Source organism: Pongo abelii, chromosome 1 (assembly GCF_028885655.2).
Source record: "Pongo abelii isolate AG06213 chromosome 1, NHGRI_mPonAbe1-v2.0_pri, whole genome shotgun sequence".
NCBI lineage: Eukaryota > Metazoa > Chordata > Mammalia > Primates > Hominidae > Pongo > Pongo abelii.
The window spans coordinates 46286976-46304917 of record NC_071985.2 but is presented as its reverse complement, the minus strand read 5'-3'; the positions used below and the strand labels follow the sequence as shown (position 1 = coordinate 46304917).

Genomic DNA, 17942 nt, shown 5'->3' with positions numbered 1-17942 from the left:
GAGAAACTCAGCAGCAGCAGGAAGACTCCAGCCACATGGGGCTTCAAGGCCAAGGTAGAGTCAAAAGAGACAATCTGGCTGGACACAGTGGCTTACGCCTGTAATCCCAGCACTTTGGGAGGCCAAGGCAGGAGGATCACTTGAGCCCAGGAGTTGGAGACCAGCTTGGGAAACATGACAAAACCCTGTCTCTACACAAAATACAAAATTTAGCAGAGCATGGTGGTGTGTGCTTATAGCCCCAGCTACCTGGGAGGCTGAGGTGGGAGGATCACCTGAGCTTAGGAGGTCAAGGCTGCAGTGAGCTGTGATTGTGCCTCTGCACTCCAGCCTGGGTGACAGAGAGAGACCTTGACTCAAGCAAACAAACAACAGCAACCCCGTCTCTACTAAAAATACAGAAATTAGCCTGGTGTGGCAGCAGGTGCCTGTAATCCCAGCTCCTCAGGAGGCTGAAGCGGGAGAATCGCTTGAACCCAGGAGGTGGAGGTTGTAGTAAGCCGAGATCATGCCACTGCACTCCAACCTGGGCAACAGAGCGAAACTCTGTCTCAAAAAAAAAAAACAACAAAAAACAAAATCCAAAAAACAAAAACAAAACAAACAAACAACAAAACAAAACAAAAACAAACAAAAAGAGACAATCTGAACACAAATGGCTTTTAGAGAACTCTCATTGTTCCTGTCCTGGACAGGATTCATTCAGAAAATGGCGTGGGCCTGAGCTAGCCGGGTGACAGAGGGCTGTGGGGGTCCCACATGAGGAGCTGGCATGCTGGTTGAGGTTAATGCTGACATCAGGGGTACCCAGCAACTGAACTGGGGTGGGGACGGCAGGAGAAGTGACCGGAGAAGACACGAGGGCCTGATAAAGTATCTCAACCCTGTGCTGATGGGTGGGGACTTTCTCCTTTGGGCAGGGGAAGCCTGTCACTTCCCTTGCTTAGTTTTTAAGCAAGGGAACTGACAGGCTTAGATCTCTATTTTAGAAAGATTAACTTGTTGCGATGTGGTGGCTGACTGGAAGAGGGGGTGGGCAGCAAGCGGGGAGGCCAGATAGAAGGTGAGTCCAGGTATGAGGTGATGGTGGTTCTAGCTGAGGGAGTGGCCATGAGTTTGCAGAGGGGCAGAGTGGATGTGAAGACAAGAGAGAGGCTGTGGCTAATGCTTTCCTGAGGGTAAGACTAGTGCAGGCGTAAGACTGCGTACTCAGGGAGGACTTTGGTTATTTGGATGCTTGTAGGAGGGCGCATTCTGCTAAAAGGAGACTACGGGTTTTGCTAAATCCTTGACATACCCAGCTCACAGAAGATGAAGAAAGGGCTGAGAAAGGAAGAGGGAGGGAGGGAATGAGCACTGATCATAGGGCAGGCGTGCACAACTTCACTGACTCCTCACATTTCTCCCATCCTACAGTGAGGACTGAGGCTCTGCTTCTTTGCCTGAAGTCACACAGCTGGAGTGCAGCAGGCCAGAAGTCACCCCTGCACCTGGACTCCACTCCTAACAGCTCGTTGGGATGTGGTTGGCGTATCCCTCAATTGAGACCTCGGGGGCGGAGCATGTGCTCAAGCAGCTTGTGCTCTGGACTGAGGAGAGCAGGTTTCAAAATGCCCATGGACAAGCAGGCTACCGGAGTGACGGGGACACTGTTCCTGTGCTCTGGTGTTGGGTGTACTCACGTGGGGGGCCAAGCCACCTCCCCCTCATCTCACCTGTCCCAATCCCCAGCTGCCTTCCCAAGTCCCACCCAGAAACCAGCTTGGAGTGAATAACAGGCTGGACTGTTAGGCTTTGTGCAGATTTTCTTTAAACAGAATGACCAAGGTGCAGCCCAAAGCAGCCAGGAATGTTGGGATGACTATTTAACCAGGACACCGTGTGCATGCTTTCTGGCCCGTTTCAGGCCTTGGTTCTGGACTCAGAATTGGTTAGAATCAGTCCTCAGTTTAAATGCCTGTAAAGTGAGAATAATCATTGTTCCTTCTTCATCTGGTGAACGGGGGCAGTAGGTGAGATAGGGCCTGCAAAGGGCCCAAACAGGATTTATCTTGAAGACCACTGAGTACCAGGGGTCTGAATTCTTGGTGTAATGCTGAGTGGCTGCTCGCAGAGCGCTTAAATCAGGGAAAAGTTCTTCTCTGCTGCCATCTAGTGGCATTTTGGGAATAACACGTGCGTGAAGGTCCGCAGAAGCTCCTGTTTCCAGGCTTCTGCGTCAATAACCAAAGAACATGTTGCACTTGGGGCCGTGCTCTGGCTGCCATCACCTGTGTACTGGAAACTGCCCACTGGCATATGGACTCACGAGGCAAGACCTGCCACAGGGCCTGGCACATCCTGCACGGACCACCTTCCCACCTGGCTCTGACCTGCGGATGTTTTGGAGTCAACAGTGTGCTTAGAGAGCCTCCTAAGTCACCACATCTTTGGGGAGAGGGGAGCAAACCAAAGATTTATTTTGCAAGTGAAAGGGGCAGCCCAGGAGACCCAGAAAAACAGAAGGCAAGGCTGAGAGCAGAAAGCCTGGATAAAGGAAGACCACAGAGAGGCCCGCAGGAGCCAGATCGCAGCCCCCAGGGAAAACCCAGGAGGCAGGCTGCAGAGTGATACCGGGCCCAGCCTCAAAGTTGGGACTGGAGGGGCCTTAGGGACTCAATTCCAGGTGCAGCATTTGCAGGAGCTGCTGAACACCAGGCCCGTCGGGCAGCTTTGCTGGAACAGCCGCCCCGCTGCACAGCTGTAGAAGCTGGACCGTTCCCGAGGATTGGGATAGAGCCCATCAGCTTTGCCCTGGCAGAACGTGTCTTGTCCAGGGCTGGGGCCATGCTCAGGTTCAGAGGGCTGACCTGGTGTTGGAACTTCAAGCTCTGGGGTGCCTGAAGGCACGTATGGAAGACCTGGGAAGACAGTGAAGATTCAACCAAGGCTCCCCACAAGAGATCCCAAACCCACAGGCAGAGCACACAGGCAGCAACCATTGGCTGGCAGCAGCCCAGCACCACATGCCCTACAGGCTGAGTACAGCCAGATACCCCAAGCAGAGAACAGCCAGACAACAGCCATACCTACAGCTGAAGCACAGTGCCACAGACAACACCTGGCTACACATGTGACAGGCAGTTAAGGCTTTACCCATCTGCAAGCAGAACCATATACTGCTGAGGGTAGGTGGGGGTGCCACACTGCAGGCTAAGGGGAGGCTTTCTCCCAGATAAGAGAGGAACAAGGTGCTGCTCCCAGTCTGGGGGCCCTCTGGAGGGAAGCCACGGTTACAACAACCCTGGGCAGGCATTGCTACAACCAGGAAGAGAAAGAGCGCAAGAAGGAAAATTGTTTTGACAGTTTCCTTAGCTCCTGTGGGTGCATGAAGCTTGGGAAATTACAGTATTGGGGCAAAGTCATTTCCTCAGAAGGACCCAGGACCTACAGTTCATTGGACGCATGGAGCTGTGTTCGTACCCCACCTCTAAATTCCACCACTGGCCCCGGGTCCCTTACTTACTCAGTTCCCGCCGCAGCGTCTGGATGAGGGGGTATCGGCCCTGGTTGCAGGAGAAGCTGGCAAAGTCATCTAAGTCCAGTGCCCAGACCATGGCCCCGCCCAGTCCCTTCTGCTTCAGATAGCTGACCTGTGCAGGGAGGGGATGCAGTGGAGGAGCCCGGGGAAGTCCGGCCCAGCCAGCCCCAGAGGCTGGCTACCTCATCTAGACAGGGTTGTTTTTTCTCCAGCAGCCTCAGGCCTGTGAGTGGCTGTAGGTTTTGGAGACAGCCCTGCGCTGGGAGGATGCTGAGTCCTCATGCTGCTAGGACATCAGTTATTTTGCAGTCTCCTTGTCTTAACATAAGCATGACCTGGGGTGGGGTGGGTGCAGCCGGGAGGAATAGTGTCAGATGTGTGCACCTCCCTAAGTAGGAACCCCTCACAGCTTGGTCATGTGTGGGCTGAGCTGCTTTATTTAAGGGTATTGTATGCTGGTCAAGGTAAGTCCAGTTACCATAGGCAACAACTCAGATTTCCAAAAGATCTCAATCAAGGCTTGCTTCTCTGTCTTCATGTCTTTGTCTTCCCTGAGAGCCATCTTCCCTCCACCAGATTCCTGAGGCTTCGTGAGGGTATGACTGTGTGTTTCCTCAGAGTGGGATTCTCTGTCCTCTAACCCTGCCAGGGGGCCATGGTGCTTGATCCCTTGCTGGTCCCAGCCTCCCTTTCAGCTAGCTCCCTTCCTCTACCTGCCCTGCTTGGGGGTCCAGCTATGTGGACCTACACTTTGTTCTGAGTCCAGCCTCTACTTTCTCTGCACTTGCGTCTTTGCTTGTGCAGTTGCCCCCTCCCTCACCCCTAAGAATGGCCACCTTCTATGCTTTAGGACTTATCTGAAATACCCTTCCACCGTGACCCCTTCTCCCATCTCCCCAGCCAGGATCGTGCCCCCCTGCAATTCTCCACCTCTAGAAGCTGCCGCTGTCAGCCACACATGATAGTTGATGTGGGATGTACAGATAAACTAGTGAAGCATCCATCTTCAGGAGCTAACAGTTTCACAGGGGAAAGTGGCATGAAACCAGGTAAATGCACTAACTCTTCAGGCCACCAGTATTGGGCAGGAGAAGGGGGTCCTATAAGTAAAGCAAAAGGTCTGTAGTTTGGACATGCACCAGGTATTGCCAATGGGCTGAATAAAGCTATATGCCTCACCATGTGTATTTCTCCTCTTCATATGTCTGTAGAATTTGTATGGTATTTAATAAAATAGAAATACTTTCCAGAGTGCTACTAAATGTAGAGCAATTTTTTGTCATTTTGTCTTTTCTGAGTCAATAGGTAGTAAAGGTACAAAATACTATCACGTGGAGATTTATGAAATGTTGGGACATTTAAAGGAGACTCACCCTTGAGGTCCTGAACTGTCCTCATTCCATGTCATTGACAGGCCTTGTTCACTAGGACCACCCCTCTGCCAGCAGAGCTGGGCCTCACCTTGGTTTTGAAGCTCTCCACATCATCAAAGCCCACCCACTGGTTGTCCCGGAAGATGTAGGGCACCTCCTGGTCCTGGATTCTCTGTTTGGTGGCCCCCTTCCAGGAGCAGACCTGTGGGAGCAGAAGGCAGCACTGGGGAGGAGGAGGGAGGCTCTTGCAGGCACCTTCCTTTCCTCACCAGGAGGAGACTAGAGATTGGAAAATTCCTGTTTGAGGAAGCCTGGAGAATCAGGAGGTTCTTTGCAGTGACCTAGAATGCTGGACTCAGCTTGAAGCACCTTGGCTTAAGGGTAAGTTCAAGACGGCATGGATGGGATGGAATTTACCTGGCCAGAATTCTCTGCACCTGGCATCCTTACTCAGAAACAGTGGGAGAAGGAAACCTCTGCTCTCTCAGGCACCCCCGACCCCCACAATACCCAGGGTGGTTATGGGTTTTCCTACCTCATAGTAGGCCAGCATCCCTCCTTCCTTGGTGAAGGGGCCGGGAGTGCCAGACCCTGTGGCTGGGGCCCCCACTCTGGTGTCTGATGAGGAGGCCAGGGTGAAGGAGCGTCCGTAGGTAGGCATGCCAAGGATCAGCTTGCTGGCAGGGGTCCCCTTCTGCAGCCACAGTTGCACAGCAGCATCCTGGTGGCGGAAGAGGTCAGGGTTAATTTTCTCAGCCCTCAGCCTGGTTCTGATTATCTAAAATCTGGGGGATCCAGAGGCAGAGCTAGGAGGGCAGGGGCTCCTCAGCTGGAGTTCCACGGGCCTTTGTTAGGATTCCAGCCCTACCCCACCTTCTTTAGAGCCTGCCTTAGACCCGTGACCCCAGTGAAGAAGCTGCATGGCATGATAACCAGAGAGCATGGGTTTCGGACGCAGACAACCGTTCACTGAGCAAATGTACTGATGGCCCACTGTGTGCCAGGCGCTGTCCATGGTGCTTCAGACACATCCGTGAACAAGGCAGACACAGATCCCTGCCTTACCCAGCAGCTTATTTAACCTCACTGAGCCTTGGTGTTCTGTCTGTAACATGGAAATAAGTAAAATATCCATCTCTTAGGGCATTGTGAGAATTAAAGGTTATAATGCATGTAAAAGCTCAGCACAACGCAATAAATGGTCGCTATGGTCATCATCGTTATCATGATTGTTGTCTTAGTTTTACCCTGAGTACCAAAGCAGGGAATCGGGTCTGCTTTATTTATCTCTGTATCCCCAGTGCCTAGAATGACACCTGATGCTCAGATAGAACAAAGGCTTCCTTACCCACCTCTGAATAAGGCCTTCTCCCGATTATGTATTACTTGATGTAACACCCCCAGGCCTGTGACGGGAGAAGGTACCCGATACAAGTATGATAAATTAATGAAAAATGAAGCCTCATTCCTTAAGCCAAGAGTATGGTTCACTTTCCCCCAGAAGCTGCTCTAGTTTTGTCAGGTCTAGTTACTCTGAGCCCACTTAGCACTTAGGTAAAGAACAGCTTTCACTACATTTATTTAAATGTATTTCTTTTTGTCCATCTATACAACTTATCTTTGGTCGGACTGGTGCTTTCTGAAGGCAGAAGTCGGGGCTTCTCCTGATCTGTTATAGCACTTTTGTGCAAGTTGGGAAAAGTCACCCCTCTGGCTAGAAGCAATCCCCGGGCACACTGTGTGGTGAGTAGAAGCCCTCTTTGTAGGAATAAGATGGCCTCCATTCCTCGGTGGATTCAAGGTACACGGTGTGGAAAGCAGGGTGCTGGAGGGACTCCAACCCCATTCACCTCTCAGCTAAATTTCTTTCTGTGTCTCCCCACTGGTGCAGGGATACAGCTTCCTCCAAAACTCACACAGTCTTCCAGACAGGGATGGAGAGGCCAGGCTCAGTGTGAAATGTGGATGCCTGGCTCACTGGCTAAAGAGGTGCTCTTTATTCATGAAAGAGCCAGAAAATCAAAGATGTCCCACTCCAGCTGACATACAGAGATGTCAGCTCTCCAAAAGTAAAAAGCATTTTAATTTAGGGCTTTATCTTTGTTGTTTGGTTTTGCTTAAGAAAGAAAAATAATATAGTTATTATAAGCCCTCTCTTAAAGTTATTATAAGCTCTCTCTTAAAGTTATTATAAACCCTCTCTTAAAATCTATATTTTAGTATATAGAGAGGGTTTATAAACAGGATCTAGGCTGAGCATGTTGGCTCGTGCCTATAATTCCAACACTTTGGGAGGCTGAGCCAGGAGGATTGCTTGAGGGCAGGAGTTCAAGACCATCCTGGGCAATATAGCAAGACTCCATCTCTACAAACTTAAAAAAATTAGTTGATCATAGTGATCCCAGTTACTCAGGAGGCTGGGGTAGGAGGATCGCTTAAGCCCAGGAGGATGAAGCTGCAGTGAGCTATGATCATGCCACTGCATACCCCCCTTGGTGACAGAGCAAGATTCTGTCTCTTAAGAATAAATAAATAAAATTAAAAAAAATTAAAAGTGTCTTGATTGCTCAATGAGGAAAAGTTAGGAAACCCCAACCTACCCTAGTCTAAAAATCAAGCCTGCCCTTTGCAGGTGCTGGGGGTACTTCCACCCTGAGTGACATCTGTGGAGATGTTATCAACTTGGGAAAGCTCCTATCCCTGAAAGCACCTTCCAGAAGGTCAACCAGTGTGACCATGGAGCACAAGTCTGCCCACTGTCTTGAAGGAAATGGGGTGGGGGTGTGTGAGGGAAGCAGCACACCTGCTGGCTGGAGACTCAAGCTCAAAGTGGGCTTCCCCATTGGTTACTTGTTTGTCATCAAACTGATTTGCTGCATCTACCATCAGCCAAGATGCTCCACAGAAGTGAGGTTTCCCCTCAGCAGGGGCATGGACCAGGAAAATAGAACAAAACAAGCAAGCAAAGAAACAAAAAAGCTTCTGGTTTCTCAGTGCCCTGTGTCTTTTTTCCCATGAGGGCCTCGGGGCTCAAAAGAAGCCACCAAACAGGGCCTGCTGGACAGGGGAGTCCTGCCTCAGTCCTCCGGCCACACACACCACGTTGAGGCTGGCTGCTGCACCACTCTCCTCTTGCCTCTTGTAGAGGGGGCTGTTATGTCCCGTGACCTTCTCCCAAGAGCCATGGAAGTCGTAGGCCATAAGGTTGACAAAATCCAGGTTCCTGCAGGAGGCATGGAAGAGGAGGTGAGGAACAAGGGATTGGGGGTGGGGGTAGCCCTTCTTTCTCACCCTACCCCCTCAGTGCATGGCCCAGGGAGGAACCACTGGGGTCAGAGGCAAAGGTGGCAGGCTCACCTGGCTCTGCAGAAGGTGACCCAGACAGCAGTCCCAGCCAGCCCCCTCATGGAGGCCATTCTCATTCTCATTCAAACTTGTGACCCTCACCCTACTGTCCCCTCTGCACCCCCAGACCCTCCCTATTCCACTCAAGAAACCTCCTGCTACATTGCTATTCTGGAGGGAACTCTAGCTCAGGGTTTCTCCCACTTCAGTGTGCACAGAGATCGCCTGGGAATCTCATTAAAATGAAGGTTCTTCTTCAGAAGGCCTGGGATGGGGCCTGAGAGTCCATAATTCTAATGAGCACCTGGTTTTAATGAGGGCTATGAGTCCGCATGCTGTACTTTGAGGAGCAAGGATCCAGAAAACCCATTTTCTTGAAGACAATGGCTTTGCTACCCACTCAGAGGCATTTTCACCTTAAGAATGAGTTCCCAAGGAGAGGGCAGAGATCCAAAATGAAGGATCTGGAACAGGGCAGCAGTGGACACTGAGCAAAGCCTTTCTGGATGTGTCTTAGTTTTACCCTGAGTACAAAAGCAGGGAATGGTCTGCTTTTGTTTGGGTGTAAGGATGGGACTTTCCAAATGCCTTGTAGGTGAACACCTGCTCTACCCATGGGAAAGCTCAGTCTGCCCTTGGCCTCTCTTCCCTCAGAGAGCACAGCTCCAAGCCATCTGCCTGAGACTCACTGGGCGATTTTGTCCACCTCGTATCCAGCATCCACATAGGTTCGCCCAGCTGGAACCGCTGCACTCAGAAGAAGGCCTTCTTTCCCTGAGGTCTGGGCTTCCTGCTGGAAGGCATTGGCCAAGTCCTGTGGGAGTGGAGCTCAGAGTCAACACAGGGGCGTGCACCAGGCAGGCAGCCTCTGTGAGCCCCAGGTAGATGTTCACTCGTAGAAGTCTGAGAGCTGGCCACAGGGCTGATCTGTGCCACACAGATACGTGAAGCAGCTGGCTCTGGGGGCAGAGCAGCCCCCACATGTGCTTCCTGCACAGCCCCCACATGGATTCCTGCACAGACTGGTGATCCCTGCCCTGCCCAGTCATACCTGTACCAGGGCTGTGAAGCGCTCCTTGTCTACGGCAGGGCTCCCCCGGCTTCCAGGGTACTCCCAGTCAAGGTCAAGGCCATCAAAGCCGTATTTGCGCAGAAACCTGATGGCCGAGTTGACAAAGGTCTGACGGTTTTTGGCCGTGGCTACCATATCTGTGAACCTGTGAGGTGATGAAGGAGAGTAAGGGCCGGCCTTGGACCAGACAGGAGCCACTCTTACTCAGAAGCAGGCGAGAAAACACTCAGGACAGTGCATCTCTGTGTCTGGGCTGGGAGGGGCACTGGGAGGGCTGCTTCAGAGGCTGCAGGGATATTTGCTGGTGAGTTATGGTCCCGGTTGAGGAAAGGGGACCATCCAGAGCGCTTTCTACCCCCGAACATCGACATCACCTGGGGCACATGGACACCCTAGGAGCCATTCCCAAAATTCCCTCCAGAGGCTTCCTCCAAGCCCCTGAATTGTCCCACCCCAAATCAGAACTAGTTGACATCCTCAGAATGGAGGTTTAAAAAGAAAAGGAATTAGTTTCTCTAATTCCTCTTGTCAGGTTTTTAAGTAGGATTTTTCTCTAATTAGAATTTCTCTAATTCCTTTACTAAGGTTAGTAAAGACCTGGGGAGCCCACTGTTTTAGTTTCCTGGCAGATTAACCTGGTCATCTTTCCTCTAACTCACACCCATAGAGTGCTTTGTGTTTTTATTACTATTACTAGTCCAGAGTTCGTCAAAATCCCCAAGCTGCCCCAAGAACCACCTCTCCACATCTTCCTTCCTTAGTGGGAAGTCCCTGAACTTCTTGGGGGTCTCAAGTTCTTTACATATTGATCCTATTTTATTTTTATTAATTTAGTCCGAGGACACCAGGCTAAAAACTCCTGCATTTCAATAAACAATCTGTATATAAGCATTATTTTGGAAGATGAGTAATCACTTTCATCAGATTCCCAAAAGGGTTCATGATCCAAAAAAGTTTTAGAAAGACTGTTTAGAGCTTTGGGAGCCCTATATTCTGGATTTTCTAGAAAACACCAAGTTTCAAATACTCCATTCCATTATCTCCATAAATCATTAAAAAAAAGTCCCCCAAATGCCAATACTTTGGCATCCAGGCTCAATCTCACAGATTACCTTTTATACTCAGAAGTGGAATAAACATTCTTTCTGAGACAAGATATCCCATTTCTGAGCTCAGAAAACATAGACACTGCATGTTGTCAGGATTAGTTGGGACCCTCCCTCTTCTCATTTCATGGAAGATGAGACTGAGGCCTGGAGAGGTCTGAGCCCTCTGCTGTGTTTAGACCTATGCTTCTGGCAAGACTGGATCTGAAACAGCCTGGAGCGAAGCTCACTGTGCTGCCCTCCTGCTGTGGTGCCAAGAACCCAGAAGGAAATTCAGCCCTCAGAGTTCAGCTCCCCTCCCCTTTCCCCTGACCACACCTCAGCCTGGCCTGATTCCCTGACCAGGACTCCCTCTGGCCAGTGCAGCAGGTTCCCATCCAGGAGCTTTACCACACAGGTGACCACAGTCAACTAACTTCTGAGTGCCGAAATTCCAGCCTCCGATGGCTAACAGGGTCTTCAGCTTGGGATTCCTGAGAAAGACAGGAGACACAGCAGGATTTACTCTGCCAGCTCCCAGGGCTCCCTGGCAGGGATGTTACAGTGGGGAGGAGCAACAAGGGTGGGGACGAGCAACAAGGGTGGGGACATGTCAAAGTGTCTATGTGCAGAGACTGTATTAAGCATTCTGGGGACAGCTGTAGATTGGAAAAGGGAAGTCACGTTCCTGACTTGCAGAACCACCTGTCTAACTGGGGAGACACCACTGTGTGGGCTCAGGAAGCAAGGATTGGGGCAGATTCTCAAGAGGCTTTGTGAAGGCGCCCAGAACACTGGAGCTGAAGGGTGGATCAATTTCATAATGAGGAAGGGGCTTCATGGGAGACAGAAAGAGTCTCACAATCCTAATCCCACTTAGACCTAAACTGGAAGGGCCCTTTAGGATCCCCTAAGCAAACCCTACCTCTTTCATTAAGCACAGGAGAGCCTAGAGAGGTGATACAACTTGCCCAAAGCCACACAGTGGGTCTGTGGCAGGACCTTAGTGCTGGAGAGGTGTCTGGCTCTGGGAGGAGGTTATCTGTCCCCCCACCACATCCCACCCACCCTGCTCCTCTGCTTTGGCTCACATCTTCTTCAGGCCATTGAACTCCTGGTAGAGAGTCTCGTCATTCCACTCAATGGTGCTCAGCTGGTGGTTGGTCATGCCAGCGAAGGCGTAGATGAGGTGGGTGCAAAGACTGGGGTCCACGTCCTTGGGCAGGAAGCGAGCCTCCCCCTGTCTGTATTGGGCCCAGTTGGTGAAGTAGCAGACCAGTTTTGCAGCAGAGCCTGGCCCGTTGGAGTAAAGAAAAGGGATAGCTGTCAGCAGGGCCTTCTGGGGACTGGTCACCCTTCATTTGGGGCAGGCAATGTCCTTGGACCTCCCTCTTCTACACCTGGAGTCAGTGGAGGGACCCGACAGGCAGAAATGGCATTTGTTTTTGTGTGGGTGGAGCCTGGCAGTTGGGAAAGCATTTTCAGAGGCCAACATGGGATCCTCAGAACACTGAGTGGGCAGGACCATCATCTTCCAAGCCTTGTTTTCCTGGGAAGCAAGTTGAGGCTCATGAGCTTGGGGCCCTTCCTCATCAGCACGGCTGCTAAGAGGGCAGAGAAGTGGTGCTGCGACCCAAGTCTCTTGACTCCTTGACATCCTTGAAAGTTGCTAGTCTCAGAGTCCGAGCTCCCAGGATCAGGGTCTGGCAGGCATGTCTCCCTACCCCCAGTTAGGGTCTCCCCTCCAGGCCCTGAAACCTGACAGAAGGTAGCCCCAGGAAGCCCCAGCGTGAGGCCTAGAGGGGATTAGACATGGCATGCTCATCTGCAGAAGGAAGGCAGGCAAACTTTCAAAAATGGTTTGGAATACCTCAGAATACTTCATTAAAATGCAAACAGATAAGTAGCAGAGAGGAGGCCCCAGTTACAGGCCTGGGTTTATGTTTCTTTAGTCTTGCATTAAAACCATTTGCATTTGCTTGTTATCCCTTGTAGATAATCTATGTTTATCAATATCACTGCTGAGATTGTAATAAAGAGCTAATTTTATCTAGGAGAAGACATCTTGTCTCTAAGTACCCCACACACTGTAGGGTACTTGTCTCTAGAGTACCCTACAGTGTGTGAAAAGACTTTGCAGTGAGGGCTCGGTGGTGATGACCCCATTGAGGTCAGCCCTGTGCAGGGTTGACCAGGACACTAGGAAGCAAGAATGCTAGTCTTCATTCCAGCATCTGCCAAAAATAGATTTTGGGTCCATCTCATCTTCACTCCCGGCCCCATCTGTTAATGACTGTGTGGTCTATGGGGTCTCTTCCAGTCTCTCAATCTATGATGGTGTAGTTTGTATAAGCCAACATTTTACGCCAAGATCTTGATGGAGCAGTGAGTTTGGACTGGAGCGTGTCTGTGGCTGGTGTCTAGAACCTGGGACTTCCCTTTGCCCCAGCAGGGTCTCTCTGTACCCCCTCCAATGCCCACAAGGACAGGGATGGGGGAAGGAAGAGGAGGGGTGCAAAGTGTCTATAGGAGAGTTTCAGGAAGAGACGGCTCAGGCAGGCCTCAACTAGAACCTGAGAGCATGGAGGGCTGACCCTGGGCATACATGTGGCTCCAGAGTGGTCACTGTCTCTAACCAGAGGTCACCCAGGAGCGCAGCTTGCTGATGGGGCTGGGGTGTAGCCTGCAACGATACAGGAGAATTGGTGAACTCCCCAAAGCAAAAGAGAGGAAGGAGGGGATGAACCCAGATAACTCATCCCCCAGGCCATGTAGGAAGGAGCCAGGAAGCTCTTTTTCTATCATGTCATGCTGTCACATATCAAATATTGTTATGAATTTCTGTACTATGGAGAAAATAAAGTGCAGTGGTTAACAGCAGGGACTCTGGCATGTCAGTGTCTGGGTTGTAATCCCAACTTTGCAACTTACTCGCTGTGTGACTCAGCTTCCTCCTGTGTGAAACGGGGAGACCACTGGACCTTCCACAATGTGTGTCACAGGACCCCCGTGTGAGCTAAAGTTAATACATGTAAAACACTCGGAGGAACGCTGCATGGAAGAAGTTCTGTTCTAGGTGCTTCGCATATATTAACCCTTAGTCCACACAAAGTCCTACTATTATTACTATACTGCAGAAAGCCAAGAAATAGCCTGGACTAAAGCTTTTTGAGAAATCTCCCACCTCTCATCTTCCCCATGTTTGCTGTTTCTGTGCCCCCGGCTGTTCCCTCCTATGAGGCTGAGAGGGAAATGTACCTCCAATGCCACAGCCCAGCGTGAGAGGCACAGTCACAGGACAAGGTCTGAGAGGCCAGCATTCCCAGGCCACTGATGCCCAGGGAATGGGGTGGGACAAGAGGGGGACCAGGAGTCTGAGTTGCTGAAGATCCCCCAAGGTCTCTTTTCCATTTGACACAAGGAGCTCCCTCCTGCCTCTCTCAAGCTCCACATCTGATCAGTTCAGCAGACCAAAAGCAAGTGTGTTGTCGTCACAGAGCTAAGGCGCTGGGGATGCTGAGCCAGATGAGACTTAGGGTTCTTACCTGCAGCAACTTGGAGTCTGGTTTGGAGAGACATCTAAGCCAATAATGAGAGGCAGTGCGAAATGTACTGTAAAACACACAGGTGCTGCAAGAGCACAGAGTGCAGAGGCGGGAGCCAGCAACCCCAGGAAAGGAAAGCCCTGAAAGAGGCTGATGCACAAGCTGGCCCCACAGATGTGCAGGAGCTCAGCTAGTGGATAAGGAGGCAAGAGCCTTCCTGGGAGGGCTGGTAGCGGATGGGGACATTTGCAGGGGTCTGAGCTTTGGAAGAGAGTCCCCACTGAAATCTGGAGCTCTTGGGGAGGTCTGGCAGAGAAGGTGTTTTGGGACATTAAGCAGAGCCCAGGGAAGGGGCTGAGGCAGTCAAGAGCTAGCTCCAAGAAAGAGGTCACTTACCCCATGGGATCATCAGCAGGACCATGAAACCTGGAGCAACACAAGAGAGAAGGCCAGGGTTATGCTGCCATTCTCACCTTCCCAGGCCCCACAGCTTACGGAAGCACAGGAGGTGGTCAGGGAGGGCTGATTTCATACAAATCAAGCTTTCTCCTTTCAGAAGGGACCCAGGAGGGCACTGTGCCCATCCCTTCATGCAGGCCAGACCATGGGGGTCTCTTCCTGGCCTGGGTTGGTCCTAGAAGCTGATGGAAAGTTCCATGGGCTGAGGCTGCCCCCTCTCTATACCTCAGTAAAGGGCAGTGTGGATGCAGGAAGATTGTGGAAAAACTGCTGACTTGTGAGTTATTCAGAGAGATAGCTTCTCTTTCGGAACAAGAAACAAGCCTGTTTTTGGGCTAGAAAGAATCAATCTGGAAGGGCTGCATGGGGACAGTTCATCTCCTGGGGAGGGCCTGTGCCTCTGCTCCCATTGTTTATGGCTTCCTGTTGCCTTTCCGATACCTGGCTGTGGCAGGCATCCACAGCCTTGGAGACCTAGGGCCTGACAGGACTCCTTCGAAGAGATCTCTTTCATCTGGTGAGCTTGGACTTCTCTGTCAACCTAATAGAACCTCCATGAAAATTTGCAAGGATGCCCAGGATCTTGGCCCCAGGCTGCCCTCTTGCAGGACAGACAATATGAGGTTGGAGAAGAGGCTCTTGGCAGTGGGCGCTTCTTGGATAAGGCCAACAGGAGGGACCTAAGAACATGGGAAAGACACAAAGACCCAGTGCAGTGGCCTCATTGACTCTGGGCTTTCAGGACAGAAAGATGAAAGTCAGGTCATCTTCAGCCTGTTGAGAAAAGGCTTCCCTTGCAACACGAAGTCTCTCGGGCTGAAAGAGCCTAAGGGGGAGCCCACAGGAAAGGTAATCAAGGGACTGCGAGCCAGGAGGCATGGAGAGGGATAAAATGACCCTCTGAAGTTCTCCTGAGTCCTCCTACTTCCTTGCAAAGGGTAGCAAGGGGTTCCTGGACATCCACATCCCCACCTCCCCACAGCTCCCGAGACCCAGCCCACTATCCGACAGCTCACCTGCCCAGGCCACAGACCGCACCATGATGCAGCTCGGCAGCAGGCTGCAGCCCATACAAACCAGCTTTCCAGGTCCTGCTCTGCTTTTATCTGGCCACCCAGTCCCACCCCAGCCAGGAGTGTTGCAATCAGGGGCACTAGGGGGACGGGGGGTGGGAGCAGGGTGGGGAGGGGTAAGATGTCAAGTAGCATGAATTGGGCAAACTTGACACAATGGCCTTTAGCAATTCTTGCTTTTCTGGAACAATCAGAGGGTGACTCTTAGTGTTGCCAAACAGAGGAAAGCGGGAAGTGGCCCTGAACCTCCTGATGGATGAGCATGACCCTGACTTTCTTTGTGTAGGTGGTGAGGGCCATAAGCAGCCCCAGACTTAATAGGGCTTTGGAGGAAGAGAAATGACTCACGAGTCAGGCAGCTGGGTTCCAGACCAGCTCTCTTGCTTCTCCACTGCCCTCTCTCAAACTGTTTCTCCATCTAGACGATAATGGGGTTGCAAACATAGTTTATTTTTCATGATAGTAATGTTTGCATATCCATTGATGGAGAAAAATAGATAATGATAAATAGTGACTATAAGTTTGGTAATAGCTTGAAATGCCTATGTTTCTTATAAAGAATAATAATGGTGGACATTTGGGCCAGGCATGGTGGCTTACACCTGTAATCCCAGCACTTTGGGAGGCCGAGGCAGGTGGATCACCTGAGATCAGGAGTTCAAGACCAGCCTGACCTCCTTTAGTAAAGGTGGGAGAAACCCCACCTTTACTAAAAATACAAAATCAGCCTGGCATGGTGGCACATGCCTGTAATCCCAGTTACTCTGGAGGCTGAGACAGGAGAATCGCTTGAACCCAGGAGGTGGAGATTGTGGTGAGCCGAGATCGTGCCACTGCACTCCTGCCTGGGCAACAAGAGTGAAACTCTGTCCAAAAAAAAAAAAAAAAAGAAGAATGGTGGACATTTGTATTGGTTTCCCAGAGCTACTGTAACAAATGGCCACCAAACAGGTGGTTTGAAACAACAGAAGTTTATTCTTTCACAGTTCTGGAGGTCAGAAGCCTGGAAACAAGGTGTTGGCAGGGCCATGCTTCCTCTGAAGACTCCAGGGGCGAATACTTCCCAGCAGCTTCCAGCTTCTGATGGCCCCTGGCATTCCTGGGCATGCAACGGCATCACTCCAGTCTCTGCCTGCCTCCATTTTTACATGCCCTTCCTTGCTGTGTCTCTGTATGTCCCCTCCTTTCTGTCTCTGAGAAGGACATTCTAATCCAAGATGATCTCCTCTTGAGATCTTTACCTTCATTACATTTGCAAAGACCCCTATTCCAAATACAGTCATGTTCTGAGATTCCAGGTGAAGTTATCCTTTGCGGGGGGTGGGGGTGGGTCACCATTCAATTCACCACAGGACCCAAGTTGGTACATATTACTGTAATGTCTGCAGACAATGTCTGGTGCATGCATGAACTCCAGGGTCCCTGAGAAAGCTCTGCAGTTTCTAGGGGATCCAGTCTTTGGCCCATGGGCTTAACATGAATGGCCTGGATGGCCACATAGGAATATTGGGTGCGGCAGGCTGTGGAGTTAGGTTCCTGGGTGTGAATTCCTCCTCTGCCATTTACTATCTGTGTAAACTCAAGTGAATTCCTTAATTTCCCTGAACTCCAGTTTCTTCATCTGTAAAGGGGAATACTCAGAGGACTGTTGGGAACGCATTCCATGGTGGCTGCTATTATTCCTGGTTCTGCCAAGTGCTGCCACTTCTGTCTGGTCTAGGGGTGTCAGAGGGCTCTAGAGAGGGTTGGACCTCAGCACTCAGATGGACCAGCCCTGAGTCCTCCCTTTCCCTGCTGCAGTCATGGCTTCTGTTTCCGTTGTGTTCAGCCCTTTCTCTTGGGGATCCTGCAAAGGAGCCTGTTCAGCGTCACCTGAGATGTGCAGAGGTGCCTCAGCTCCTTGGTGGTGAGGGAGTGAGAGTGGAATACGAGAGTGAGGACTGGGAGGCCCTGAGCCTCGGGGAGGAGAGGCTTCTCTGGAGAGTTAGGGGCCTCCTTGTCTCGCCCCCACCTCCATATACACAACTGACCTGTCTGCTTCATGCATTTCTGGCTGTGCCTCATGTCCCCAGGAGGACCTGCACTGCAGTGCCTAGGTTCTGAGTTTCTCCAGTCACTGCCCCATCCCCTATCATCCTTAGGTTTTCTAGAAAAATAGATAAAAAATAATAACAGAGTTTGGTAATATGGCTGGATTTAAGGTGAACATACAAAAATGAATAGCTTTTCTCTATATTAGCAATAACCAATTAGAAATAGAAGTGAAGGAAATGTCTGATTCACAGAAGTGTCAAAATCTATAAAATATTTATAAATAAATGTAATAACAATATTAAGTTTAATAGTAGAATGTATAAAACTTACCCACAGGATATAAATTTGCAATAGGATCTGAACATGTTTTTGCATGGAAAAACAATATCATAGCAAATGTCAATTTTTATCAACTAAAAATAAAAAACCAGTAATG

The 17942-nt window shown here is 50.6% G+C and overlaps 1 protein-coding gene across 1 annotated transcript; it reads right to left on the bottom strand.

The window, feature by feature from the left end:
• Nucleotides 1–2428: 2428 nt before the first annotated feature.
• On the bottom strand, nt 2429–15485 carry CHIT1 (chitinase 1). The gene is made up of 11 exons (XM_024234097.3): nt 15416–15485; nt 14337–14366; nt 11487–11688; nt 10833–10889; nt 9290–9455; nt 8928–9052; nt 7993–8116; nt 5429–5614; nt 4982–5095; nt 3506–3632; nt 2429–2900 (listed from the first exon to the last, which is right to left on the bottom strand). The coding sequence occupies exons 1-11, from the start codon at nt 15468–15470 to the stop codon at nt 2656–2658; spliced, it is 1431 nt and encodes a 476-aa protein (XP_024089865.2). The 5' UTR covers nt 15471–15485; the 3' UTR covers nt 2429–2655.
• Nucleotides 15486–17942: the final 2457 nt, after the last annotated feature.

Coding starts and splice junctions, on each gene's coding strand:
- CHIT1 (XM_024234097.3), bottom strand. CDS start 15,470: ATGGGCTGCAGCCTGCTGCCGAGCTGCATCATGGTGCGGTCTGTGGCC. Junction 10,890..11,486: donor TTCAATGGCCTGAAGAAGAT/GTGAGCCAAAGC, acceptor TGTCTTTCTCAG/GAATCCCAAGCTGAAGACCC. Junction 9,456..10,832: donor TGGAATTTCGGCACTCAGAA/GTTAGTTGACTG, acceptor ATCACCTCACAG/GTTCACAGATATGGTAGCCA.